The following is a 12,219-nucleotide window of genomic DNA, read 5'->3' as shown; positions in this document are numbered from 1 at the left end:
TCGTTTGAACCAAACTTGAGTTTATTTTCTCATAGCCGTACATTTCCGATCTGTTGTGATCAGCCTCATTTACAGAAAATAAAACAGTTTCTTATCCATGTACAAACATAAAGAACAAAACAATAAATCCAAGCTGCTTTATTTTAAAAACTAAATTACATGTAGAACTAAACAGATGGTGTTTACAGGCAGAGTCCTGAGAACAGTGTGCAAATGGATGGATATCTGTCACAACTAACAAGTTGAAAAACAAACATGACGGAGTCATCCGTAAGGTATTTCGGTTCGTCGGTTTTCTCAATTCACATTATAAATTGCGGTTCACAGTTTTCAGTTAGTTTTATGAAAAAGTAATTGCATCCTACACCTAATAGCTGATTGGGCCACCTTTAGTGGCAAAAACAGTGCCAACACTAACATAACTCACAAAGAACGTTTTTGATGGAATGCAGAACTTTGGTCCACTCTTCTTAGCAAATAAGACATTAAAACCTTAGTTTTGTTGTTTTAACCACTTAGAAATAGACTTGCTGGTGTTCTGGATCATTGTTCTGATGCATGACCCAAATGGTGTATTGTTGTCTCTGTATTACGTCTTTGTCGGTTCATTTATTGTTCAACTTTTAGGTCTCATCAGCATCTGTACGTTTTAGACCGACACATTTTGTAATTTTAATCTCCATTGGTTAATGGAGTGGAATTTATTGCCATGCCCTCTACTTACATATTAATTGTTGGTATGTTGCTGTTTTTATTATAACTTGCATTTTTAAGATTTTTTTTATCCTACTTCATGGTGTCAGACAGGTTTTACTCAAGTGACTTTTTTATTCTGCAATTTTAATCAGGCCTTTGTGTGAAAGCATGTAAAAATGTGATACGAGTCAATTCACAATTTAAGAAAAAAAAAGAAAATTTGTCAAATTGTCTGGTTGGGTTGGATAACTTTTAAATGAACTAATTATTGAGAACTAATATTATATTTAATAAAGCTATGTTTATATGATATCAAAATTTGATGATCTGAAACATTTTTAAAATTAAGCAAAAATAAGAGAGGGCATACACTTTTTCACGATCCTGCATCTCCAGTCAGTGTAGGGTGATAATCACACAAATGATTGAAACGGTTACGCTATTTGGCAAAACTTTAGATTTTCTCTCATTTTGTATATAATTCATGAGACAGAACAGCGGATTGGTTACAGTCTGCTTTCAGGAGTACTGCGTGTTGGAAATTTTCTTCCATAGTAATGTCTTCAGGTTGTTAAGAACCAGCGAGTGGTGCACTTCCATCTGGCTCGCTAACCCACTGAGTGTCACACAGGTGCGTAGCTGCTTCTCCAGATCGCCCCGCAGGTCTGACGGGGCCCCGAACAGCAGGTAATCCTGTAGGAGCATGCACACCTTGGCGAGGTTAGGCTGCACGACCTCCGTGTTGCACTGCTTCACCAGTCGATCGCACGTGGCGGTGCAGTCTTTGCCGTAAGTGCAGTCCGCGTTGTTCTCGCACCGCCGGCCCTTCAGGAAGGCCCGCACCACGGCCTCCGACGCCACGCTGCGCAGGTTGGCCATCTTGCAGTCGTACTTGGCGTTGTAACCCACGTGGTGGGGGCTGGCGTCGCAGATCAGGAAGCTCCCATAGGATCCGTGGAACACCTCCTCCACGAACTCCAGCAGGCCGATGGTGATGCGGGCCCTGCGGGGCCAGGACGGCGCCAGCCAGTGGTTCAGGCCAGAGCTGAGGGCTTCCGGGACGACCGCCTCCAGGTAGTGAGGGACCTCCAGCCTGTAGAGGGAGCTGTGGCTCACCCGTTCCGTCACATACAAGTCTCCACAAAAGCCCAGAAGCTTCGGGGTGTGCTCCTTCTCCTGCAGCGCCACCATCAGGAGGAACTCGTTGATGTGAAGCAAAGCCCAGATGGACTTGGCCTCGGCAAGAGACACTTTGCCATCCTGGTTGACGTCAGCGAGAGTGATGACTCTGTCCACCAAGGCGCTCAAAGACGGTTGTTCCCCGAGATTAGCCTTCAGAAAAGAAATTGGAAGCTCAGTAAGAAAAAGAGCACATTAAGAGCTCTTTTTCTTCTATGCATCGTTAGAATGACTTCTATTTTCAATTAAGTAGTTTGACATAAATGGTACCTTAAGGAAACTGTGCAGCATCTCTTTGAATTCGTCCATTGAGGTTCCACGAGTCGGCTTGTCGAATAAGCTCATTTCTGGTCTCGACAAAGTCTCTGGGACTCCATCTATGTTCACTGGATCCTCGATGCCGCATTTCATTACCACCGGCCTGTCCTTCCAAAGTCCAACATAGACCTGAAAGAGTAAAATCAAAACTAGAATTAGTTAGCAATATGGAGAACATGTTGAAATGGTAGCCGACGTTTGTGTGATATACCCAAAACCGCATAAACTGTAAATCGATATGCATTTCTTAGCAGCTTAAAACTGTTATTTTACAGACATACACAAAGATTAATATCATATAAAAAAAAGCATTCAAAAGCAACAAACCAGTGTGTTTGTGTCTTACCTGATGGGTGGAGGAGGTGGACATGCAGCGGTGCAGCGTCAGAGTTTTCTGATCACACAAGGCCTTACATGACGAGCCTGAAATGATGCCCCTTCTGTAGTGATCGCACTGCGAAAACAAGCAAAGAAATACACAACATCAGGCCACAGGAAACAGGAAACAATCCAAAGTGAGCTGAGAAATATCAGCCATTTTAAGATCTCTATATTTAGGTAGTCTACAAGGTCTACTAAACAAAAGCAACAATTGCATGACATTGTGCCGGGTCCTCTTTTCAGGGGAATCACTTCCTTTTAATGCCCGTCTCACATTGCGTTTCTTCCCACAGGTCACCGATTCTGACCAAAACACATCGGTTTGACTGGTACTTGAAATACGTGTGCAAACCTTTACATCGATAAGCAAATTAACCTACAGATCTCTGTGACCTCGACCAGGATGAGAAACTGTTCAAGTCCAACCTCAAGAGTACAATTAAACACACAGTCAACCACGTCATAAAATATTAAATGAATAATGATGCCCCAATGGAAAAGTTTTAATTTTCCAATGGCCTTTCCAAAAGCCTTGATTTTACTTCAAGGCATGAATTCTCATTATCTGTAAGCATAATATTCAAAAATGATCAGAAATAAAGGGTTAAAATGAGCATTTCTCTAAATATAGCACATTTGTTTCAATTTTAAAGCTGAAATTGTTAAAAAAAATTCTATGGTATTCTAATTTATTTAGATGTATATGTTAATCCTTAAAACAGACACACAACTTTCACCATAGATAAACGTAATAATTTACAGGCATTACCAGCAAAAGCACAATCCCAAGAGGAAATGACACTGACTAAATGAAACTGTCATGTGCTGTTCCATTTACTTCTCTATGAAAGAGAGTAGTGAAAAAGAAAAAGAAAAAAGAAAGTTAATCCTCACTGCAAAAATGTTTTTTCACCGGAAATAAGTCGTTTGAACCAAACTTGAGTTTGGTTCAAATGTCATTATCAGTGCTGTCATTATCAGTCACTTATGTTTTTTTTGTTGTTGTTTTTTTTTATAACAGTTGATTCTGGATCATTTAGTAGAAAGGAAATTCCACAAATGAGCTTATTTCCAAGACTACAAGTGCATCAGCATTATTGGAGAAGATGGTAGAATCTTTGAAAAACAGTAATTTGTACGAAAAAAGTCAAGTTTAGGTGAAAAAGCTGTCGGTGAATGTAAGTAAATAAGATGCATATCACTCTAGTATGATTTTTATTTCTCCCCTTGTCTGATTGTGATCTTTCTGCAGATGTGCTGGAATTTCCGCCAGCTGGTGCCGAGGGTGGAGGTCACGTCACACATCAGAAACTGCACAGTCAACCAGACGGAGTTAGAATTAAAGGCAAGCGAAGTTTGTCGAGCCTGAACGAAACATGAGTCATACCGAAAGGAAACGATTCTGGGGTTTTTTCTGAGCTGTCGATGTCATTTCTCACTGCAGCAGCAAAACACGTTTAAAGTTCAGACAAATAAAAGCAAACATTTAGAAATATGCTGGTTTAAAAAAAAAGAAAAAAGAAATGAAATGTTTTATCCTTTAGTTGATTTTTTTTTTGTTTTTTTAACGCAAAGCGTAACTTTGTCACCCAGTTAGAAGAAAAATTGGAAACCAAGTTTTGAGCAAGATTGAAAGGAAATCATACCAGCCAACCCTTTAAAGCAAAACATTTAATAATTTGCGGAGTTTTTTTGGTGTCATTCTATGTGTTGAATGGGGGATGGGTGTAGTGGAACGTTCAGTGATTGGTACAGATACACTACCTCAAAATGAAGGCATACTCATTTTCCTTTTGTCATATTTATTCCACTGAATCCAGGTACGTTGTTGTCCCTCCCTTTTTTTAATTCCGTCTTATTCTTAAGACCCTTTTAGCCTACTTCGTGTTGTCAAACAGGTTCCAGTCATGATTTAACTGCAGAGGTTGGTTCGGATGTCTTTATTTCTCCATTTGAAAACAGAATCTTGACAGGTTTTCTCCTGTTTTGCACCCTTTCAAACTATTCCGCAACATTTTGGCAAAGCTAGCTAGTTTGCCAATTTGTTCCGAACAGCCTCAAACATCACATGCACGTTGTCATGGTGCTGCTAAACGTTCCCTTCGTTAGCTCGACAAAACATCGGTTCATTCTTAATATGTGTGAGTGTGACTAAGAGTATTCAGTGCAGCTAAGTGGTGTCATGAATGAAATGTCACATGCAAAAGCAAAATACATTCCTTTTTTTTTTCTTTTTTTCTTTTTTTACTTTGAGTAAATATGAGTACGTGTTTACTTACGATGACTATTTGACACACGTGCCCGCGACACAGCTCAGCGTACGAGGCATACTGCATGTAGACGATCCAGCTGATGATGAGAATGCCGAGCCAGGCGAGGAGAAGGTACTTCACCTTGATGGCCGGGAGACGACTCTACGGAGCGCAGGAGAGGACAAGAAGGTGTCCGCTTAATTAGAAAGTCATTACAAAAGCTCATAGGGAAGTAGGATGTATTGAAAGGCAACACGTATACCGCGTATTAATACATTTTTTCCAGCAGCAGTCACGCACGTGAAACTTCTCCACAACATGTTACGAAACAGCTAAAACTAATTTAGGCGAAATTGGACATTTTCGCCGCAGTCTGTAGATTGATAGCTCTCACAGGGTTGAATGACAACAAAAGGAGGTAGTGTTGCGTCATAATCGAGTTAGTCAAACTTTGTTTATGTTTTTTTTTTAAATATGACAATAACAGTAATACTCAAACTTAAGTCGACTACATCTAGCAAATTAAAACATTTTTTAAGTTGGAGCTCCATTCTTTTTTTTCCTTTTTCTTTTTTTTTTTTTTTTTTTTTTTTTTTTTTTTACCCACGCTTTCTCATCGTCGTTTCTGGTTTCTATGACCTCGTAACCCCAGACTTCCATATTCGCTGACCCCCAAGTGGGGCCTCAAAACTCATCTTTGAGAACGTCTGAATCACAAACAGCTGAAATGCCGCTTCATCGTTTCTAGCCAAATCAGTGCAGGCTGAAGGACTTCATAACGCACCATGCTGAAACTAAGGCAGCAACGACGAGTCACAACTTCACCATTCTTTCTAAATAGACAAGCTGTTCAAAATAACATGTCTAGCACAACAATTTCTACACTGGCCCCAAATAGTGTGCTTCCTCTTCTTCATTTCCTAAACTGGGCCCCAAAAGCTAGGACTCTCTTCACTCTTGCCTGCATTTGCATCGTTTTTTTCCCCTCCAAGTGTTTGTGAGGTTGGGCTGGGTAGGATGAGGAGAGGGGAGTCATTTGCGACATTTTGGATGTATATCCACGCAAATTATCTAACAATGCTCATCGAGTCTCTTTGTGTGTGTTTGTGTGTGTGTGTTTGTGTGTGTGTGTGTGTGTAGCAGGTACCTACCTGCAGGCCTTTAGACAGAGGGCAGAACAGCATCAAATGTACCAGTCGCCGCAGAGCCCTGGGCATCCTGAGCGGCAGTGAGGAGGAGGCAGCGGAGCGAGAAAGCGGAGATCCCCGTCAGATCACATCCTCACAACAGCCTGCACGCGGTCGCACTCAGAATTATGACGCACTTTATGCCGCCCTTACATGTAATATGCCTTCTGAATCAGGGTAATTTTGGTAAAAAGCAGAAATATTCTTGAAATAGAGGAACTTCAGCCTCCATAAGGGCTTTTATATATATATAAATATATATATATATATATAAAAAAAATTATCTCAAAGACAGAAGAAAAGGGATGTGTCCGCTTTCAAAAAAATCCTTATAAGCTAAAGCCAGTCTCTTCCTTATCCCATCAAAAAATAGCAACAATGATGCAGGCGGTGTGTCGCGCGACGCACTCTCAGCTCAGCTCTGCGCTTTTTTAAAGGGACAGGCGCCAAATTGTGAGAGGTGCTTTTATTTCGGCCGACATATAATGGCGAAAGATCCATTTATTTATTTATTTGAAGCGGGGGTATTGTTTTGTTTTTTGGAGAAAAAAAAATAGTATCACCCTTACATACACGTACAAATCAATAAATTGTCTAGCTACATAATTAAATTGAATTAAGTAAAAATCTCCGACCTTTTAAAAAAATAAAAAATTTACTACATTGAGTGATGTTGCAAACTTTTTTGGTTGATCATTTTGATCATTATGGCTTTAAGAAAAAAAAAAGAAATGACTAAACATCAATAAAAAGTGATTTTTAAATGTAATCCTATTGAACAGTGGTCACCAACCCTGGTCCTCAGGGCCCACTGTCCTGCATGTTTTAGGTGTTTTCCTGCTGCTGCACACCTGGATTAAATTCATAGGTGATTAACCGGCTTTTGCAGCAATTACAGGAATGCAAAGGAGGTAATGCAATCATATGAATCAGCTGTGCTGGAGTCCAGACTCATCAAAACCATGCAGGACAGCGGTCGCTGAGGACCGGGGTTGGGGACCACTGCTATTGAATATATTTATGCTCTGTACAGTAAAAGCTCTTTATGGCATCAATGCAGAAAGGCCCAGGTTTATGGCGACCCTTCAGCTCGTCTCCAGTGTGGACTCTGGGGGTCTCTATGGACTTTACTGTGCAGATTATGTATGGCACGTGTCAAACTCGAGGCCCGGGGTCCAAAAGTGGCACGCCATGGCTCTTTAGTCTAGAGGCCCACATAAACAAAACTTCAAGATACCTGCTGTGTGCTTAAATATTATTTTATAAGTCAAACTAGATCAGTTTTTGTATAGTGCCACATTGCATCAGTGTGAAAAGATGTTGAATATTAATCCATTTTCAGAAGTAGTAATTGAATACAGTGAAAGCTATGTAATTCAGTTTGTTAGTCTTATCAGTACACGCTGCCACAACAGGTCCTTTGAGGAAATTCATCAGGCAGTGAACCAATACCTGTTAAAACAAGCATTGGTGCTTTTAGCAGTGTGAGTTGGTGCCATGCTGGTCAGCAGAGGCATAGAAACTGCTCTAACATTTGTTGTTAGGGTGTGCCTTGATTTCCCAAATAAATGCAAATTTTGCCGTCCGTCTTCTCCTCAGCTTCTAGCATCGCCTCAGGCCAACAGGAAGAGTACAGCAGCTTGCGTACAGCCGCGGCTCCACATTATGAACGTCCACCCCTCTTTTGAATGAGATGTCCTTCACAATCCTTTCGAGCCTGAGGTTTGTCATGTCAGGTGTGCACGTTCTCTTTTTCACGCGGCGCCGTAAACAGAACGTCTCCTTCAGCAACGACCTTGTCGTGGGCAGCGAGTCATTGACCGCTCTGGATAACTGCCATGTCAGCAGTCTGCGCAGCTGTTACAAAGTTTGGCTTTTTGTTTAAGCTAATTGAACAGAAAAAAAAAAGTGCTTGAATAATATCACTCTGTCTTCAAAAAACGTTTGAGTCTGAATTCCATTTTTGAAATGAATAAACATTTCAGTGGCATTGCAGTTTGTTGTTTAATAGCTTTTAACCACCAAAAAAGTGAGCTCACCAGTAAAACATATTTTTTTTCTGAATAAATTGATTGTGCAAAAGGAAAACATGGCAAGAGTTAAAATATATGAACTTTTTATTGATTTAGGATATATGATAGATATAAAAATATGTGGACTGGACTTACAGTACTCACAGGTATTAGGGATCAAAATATAGCAAAAAATCACCTCTAAAAAAACTTCTAACTGCCTATTGTAATAGTTTAAACACCAAATAATAACAATAATAATAATATTGATTTAACACACACGGTTTAAGCCGTTTTGCCGCTATCGCAGAAGCTAATATCTACCGTATTTCCTTATCTCTGTGAATTTTCCACTAACACCGCTTTGCTGTTGTCTTCAAATGATTCTCGTCAGAACTGGAATCCATTTGGAAGAGCATCTGCGGAAACAGAATGAAAAGGGAAAATTAAAACTTGGCACTTTTCTGTTTCACATTAACAAGTATTGTCTTGGTTGACTCAAGAGCCTCAAGCTCATACCTGTCCCGGTGTTACGTCAATCCGGGTTTCCCCATCAGATACGGTTCCCCCTGCGTCTTCTTGCCGCTCCGCCCCGCCCATGCGGCAAAATACACGCGTGCTCGTGCTGAGCACTGAGAAAGCACGCGCGTAGGGAACTATGGACACCGTGAAAGCTCAAACAACATGTCTCAGCAAAGTTGTCACTTTCTTCACGCTTTTGCGGGAAACAAATAGTAATAATACTAATAACAATAATAATAAAAAATAATAGTAATGATAAATATATATATGTCACATATTATAATTATTATAAACAGGGCAATGCATTTTAATGCTCAATATTACCCATCAGATACCGTTTCCCTTGTTTTACAGTGGGGGAACAGTATCTGATGGGTGATTTTAACATAGGGGGAACGATATCTGATGGGTGAAATATGGCCATCAGATAGGGTTCCCCCACTGTAAAACAAGGGGAACAGTATCTGGTGGGTGAAATATGGTCATCAGATACCGTTCCCCCACTGTAAAACAAGGGGAACGGTATCTGATCGGTGATTTTAACATAGGGTGAACTGTATGTGATGGGTGAAATATGGCCATCAGATACCATTCCCCTACTGTAAAACAAGGGGAACGGTATCTGATGGGTGAAATATGGCCATTTTCACCCATCAGGGTAACAGTATTTTGAATCAAGAATCAAAATACCGTTCCCCCACTGTAAAACAAGGGGAACGGTATCTGATGGGTGATTTTAACATAGGGGGAACGGTATCTGATGGATGAAATATGACCATCAGATACCGTTCCCAACATGGGGAACGGTATCTGATGGGTAATATCGAGCATTAAAATACATTGCCCTGTTTTTATTTCATAAATATATATATGTATATATAACTAAACATATATATACATTCATAATAATTATAATATCTGTGACATTTATGTATTTATCATCACTATTATTTATTATTATTGTTACTAGTATTATTGTTATTATTGTTGTTGTTATTGTTATCATTATTAGTTTTCCGCTAAAACGTGAAGAAAGTGACAACTTTGCCGAAACATGTTGTTTGAGCTTTCACGGTGTCCGTAGTTCACGGTGTCCCTATGCGCGCGCTTTCTCAGTGCTCAGCACGAGCACGCGCGTATTTTTCCGCGTGGGCGGGGAGGGAGAAGCGGCAAGAAGACGCCGCGGCAACCGTATCTGATGGGGAAACGCGGATTGACGTAACACCGGCCGAGGTGGACCGTACCGAACGACCAGCTCCTGTTTTTTTTTTTTTGATAACAAACATAACATGAGTGGAAAACAATCAGCAAAGAACAGTGTTGCATCTTTGTGTGTGTGTGTGTGTGTGTGTGTGTGCGCGCGCGCAATAATTAGGTCTAGCAGAATCAAAATTGCGATTTTTATCCGGCCCGGTTCCATACTCAAAGCCCACTGAACAACGGGGGAGTTAAGCTATCCAGAGCCTGTTTACTTTCCGCCCACCTAATGCGCAGCAGAGCCACTTTAGGCCGAGCTGCGTCTCAAGGGGCGACGGTGACCGTTTATCTACGGCCGTGAGCCAGTTACCGTTCAGTGAGATGCGGCCCTTCCACACCGGCTTCAGTGCTTTGAGTGAGGGTAAGGCGACGCATCTGCTTTACGGCACGTTTTCCTGCAAGAGAAGCAGTAGCACAGCCTGAGGAGATGTTTTCTCATTTAATAAAATAAAATAAATAAATAAATGAAAGTACTCATATTAGCATGAGTTTCCAGATTACAATCAACAACTTGGATGTATTCTAGTTCTAGTACGTCACAATATATTGGAATTAATATGGCATTGACTGGTTGAGAAATTTATTTGACAGTGATGGTGACAAATATATTTTTCGTGACAGATCAAAACAATAATTGTCAACAACTAATTTTGTTCTACGTTCTCCCTTAAATAAAATCCACTATTCATCACGCTTTTTTTTTGTGCTTAAATATAATTTTATTGATCAAATCAAAGCAGTTCTTGTCTGCGTGCTGGCTAATTACATCGACGTGAAAATGTGCTGAACATCATTTAATTGTAAAACACACTCATTAATAACATTTTATCAGTTTGTTAATGTGTTGGTTCATCAGTGGATTCTCGCACAACCGCCCCTTTAAGGTCATTCATTGTCTGGATGAGACCCGAATTTTACACTGGTCTAAACTAACACAGGGTGGTGGCAGCATCATGCTGTGGGGATGCTCTTTATTTTGAGCAAGTCGTTCAGAGCGAAATACAGGGTAAAAAGAAGGTGGCAAAAAACTTAAGAGTTGTAATGTGAAAGAATTTTTTAAAGAAAGTTCAAGGGGTTCACAATTTTTAAAGGGACATTACAGGAATTGTGCAAGAATGCAAAGTATAGTTGAGACTGAAATCTAGGAAAGATCTAATGCACTCCGATGTCCCTATACTCCCAAAGAAATTAATCAATAAACAAATAAATAAGTTGAGAGTAATTTATATAGATAGGGTTTTATTTTAAACTTATATGGTGCCAGAAGAATGTAAAGATTGCTCATTGGTATTTTATATTGTAACAGGAATGTTCTCTCACTTCTTTTCCCCCATTTAAGACAATAATCGCAATGTGAGTTTCCACGATTGTAACCTTCTTTATTTTTAGATTGATTCGGATTCATTATTCCACAATCATTGCAAAAAAAACAAAAACAAAACAAAAAAAAAAAACCAACTAAAAATAATATTTTAAAAAGACTTTCTAAACATGCATAAATACGGTGGCGGACTGCAAGTCATTTCCTCTATTTTAAAACCACTGAGTTCGAAGGGGCCACTTCATTTCACTTCACTTCATATTTCTGTTCACATGGATTTATAAATAGGAACATTTTCAGCCGCCTCGTGTGGCATGGAGGTTATGCGCACACAGCAGCTAGTCGATTCTGTTACTAATTTAACAGGTGAAGTGATATATGCAGGTCTAAATAAAGAATAAAAATATGACCAGCTAAAATAATTAACTTTATCCTAGATTAAGCAACCTGTTGTTTACGTGCTTAGCAACAAATGTCCGATTTTCAAAGACAATACAACCAAAAGAGGAATTAATCCTGCGCGACCAACTGTTGCACGTGAGCAAACTTCCGAGTTTTACATTAATTACATGATTATAGGAAGATTAAACGACTAAATATAAATTGCGCGGACTTATAATTCTCAGTGTTTCTAGCCGGTATTTGCAACCATGTCACTCTTTTAAGCGACGTGCTTATTGTGTTAAAGGTAAATCTGCGAGAGAGGGAGGGGAAAAAAATCGCAGTTTGCTTGATTTTACCACCACGCCGACCTTACTCACCACGCCGTCCTTTCGCCCATATTTCAGCCCCCTGGTGGTTACAGAACAGTTTAAACTACGGAAGCCGGAAGCAACCAAACAGTTGCGACAAGTCAAACATTGACGCCGCAGTTTTTACTATTAAACAGCAAAAACGTGGATACATTATTATAATCATTCTCTAAAACCAGAACAACACGCATAAAGAGTCATAAGATAAAATTATAGCTGACAAAGATCAAATATTAATTCTTTTTGCCTCTATCTGCATAAATTCATTTTAGCAACTTAAAAACAAGCAAAAATAATACATTTTTAAAAGGCTTAAGGAAAATTCCAGAGCTTATAATGTCA

At 39.8% G+C, this 12,219-nt stretch overlaps 1 protein-coding gene across 2 annotated transcripts; it reads right to left on the bottom strand.

The window, feature by feature from the left end:
* On the bottom strand, window positions 1-6,571 carry dipk1b (divergent protein kinase domain 1B). Of its 2 annotated transcripts, none has more exons than XM_008403416.3 (5): window positions 5,978-6,571; window positions 4,854-4,988; window positions 2,540-2,647; window positions 2,146-2,322; window positions 1-2,028 (listed from the first exon to the last, which is right to left on the bottom strand). In XM_008403416.3, the coding sequence occupies exons 1-5, from the start codon at window positions 6,041-6,043 to the stop codon at window positions 1,216-1,218; spliced, it is 1,299 nt and encodes a 432-aa protein (XP_008401638.2). In that variant the 5' UTR covers window positions 6,044-6,571; the 3' UTR covers window positions 1-1,215. The 2 variants fall into 2 exon arrangements, with proteins under 2 accessions (XP_008401638.2, XP_008401639.2); XM_008403417.3 differs by lacking the exon at window positions 5,978-6,571 and adding an exon at window positions 5,102-5,946.
* Window positions 6,572-12,219: the final 5,648 nt, after the last annotated feature.

Source organism: Poecilia reticulata, chromosome 12 (assembly GCF_904066995.2).
Source record: "Poecilia reticulata chromosome 12, P_reticulata-male-v2, whole genome shotgun sequence".
NCBI lineage: Eukaryota > Metazoa > Chordata > Actinopteri > Cyprinodontiformes > Poeciliidae > Poecilia > Poecilia reticulata.
Note: the sequence above shows the minus strand (reverse complement) of the source record. Positions and strands in the feature narration are given on the sequence as shown.

What these genes read in the sequence shown, in the direction of transcription:
- dipk1b (XM_008403416.3), bottom strand. Translation starts at nt 6,043, where the DNA reads ATGCCCAGGGCTCTGCGGCGACTGGTACATTTGATGCTGTTCTGCCCT. An exon ending in CTCTGTCTAAAGGCCTGCAG is followed by an intron (nt 4,989 to 5,977) that starts GTAGGTACCTGC and finishes TGCGCTCCGTAG; the next exon opens with AGTCGTCTCCCGGCCATCAA. An exon ending in TGCTGCACAGTTTCCTTAAG is followed by an intron (nt 2,029 to 2,145) that starts GTACCATTTATG and finishes TCTTTTCTGAAG; the next exon opens with GCTAATCTCGGGGAACAACC.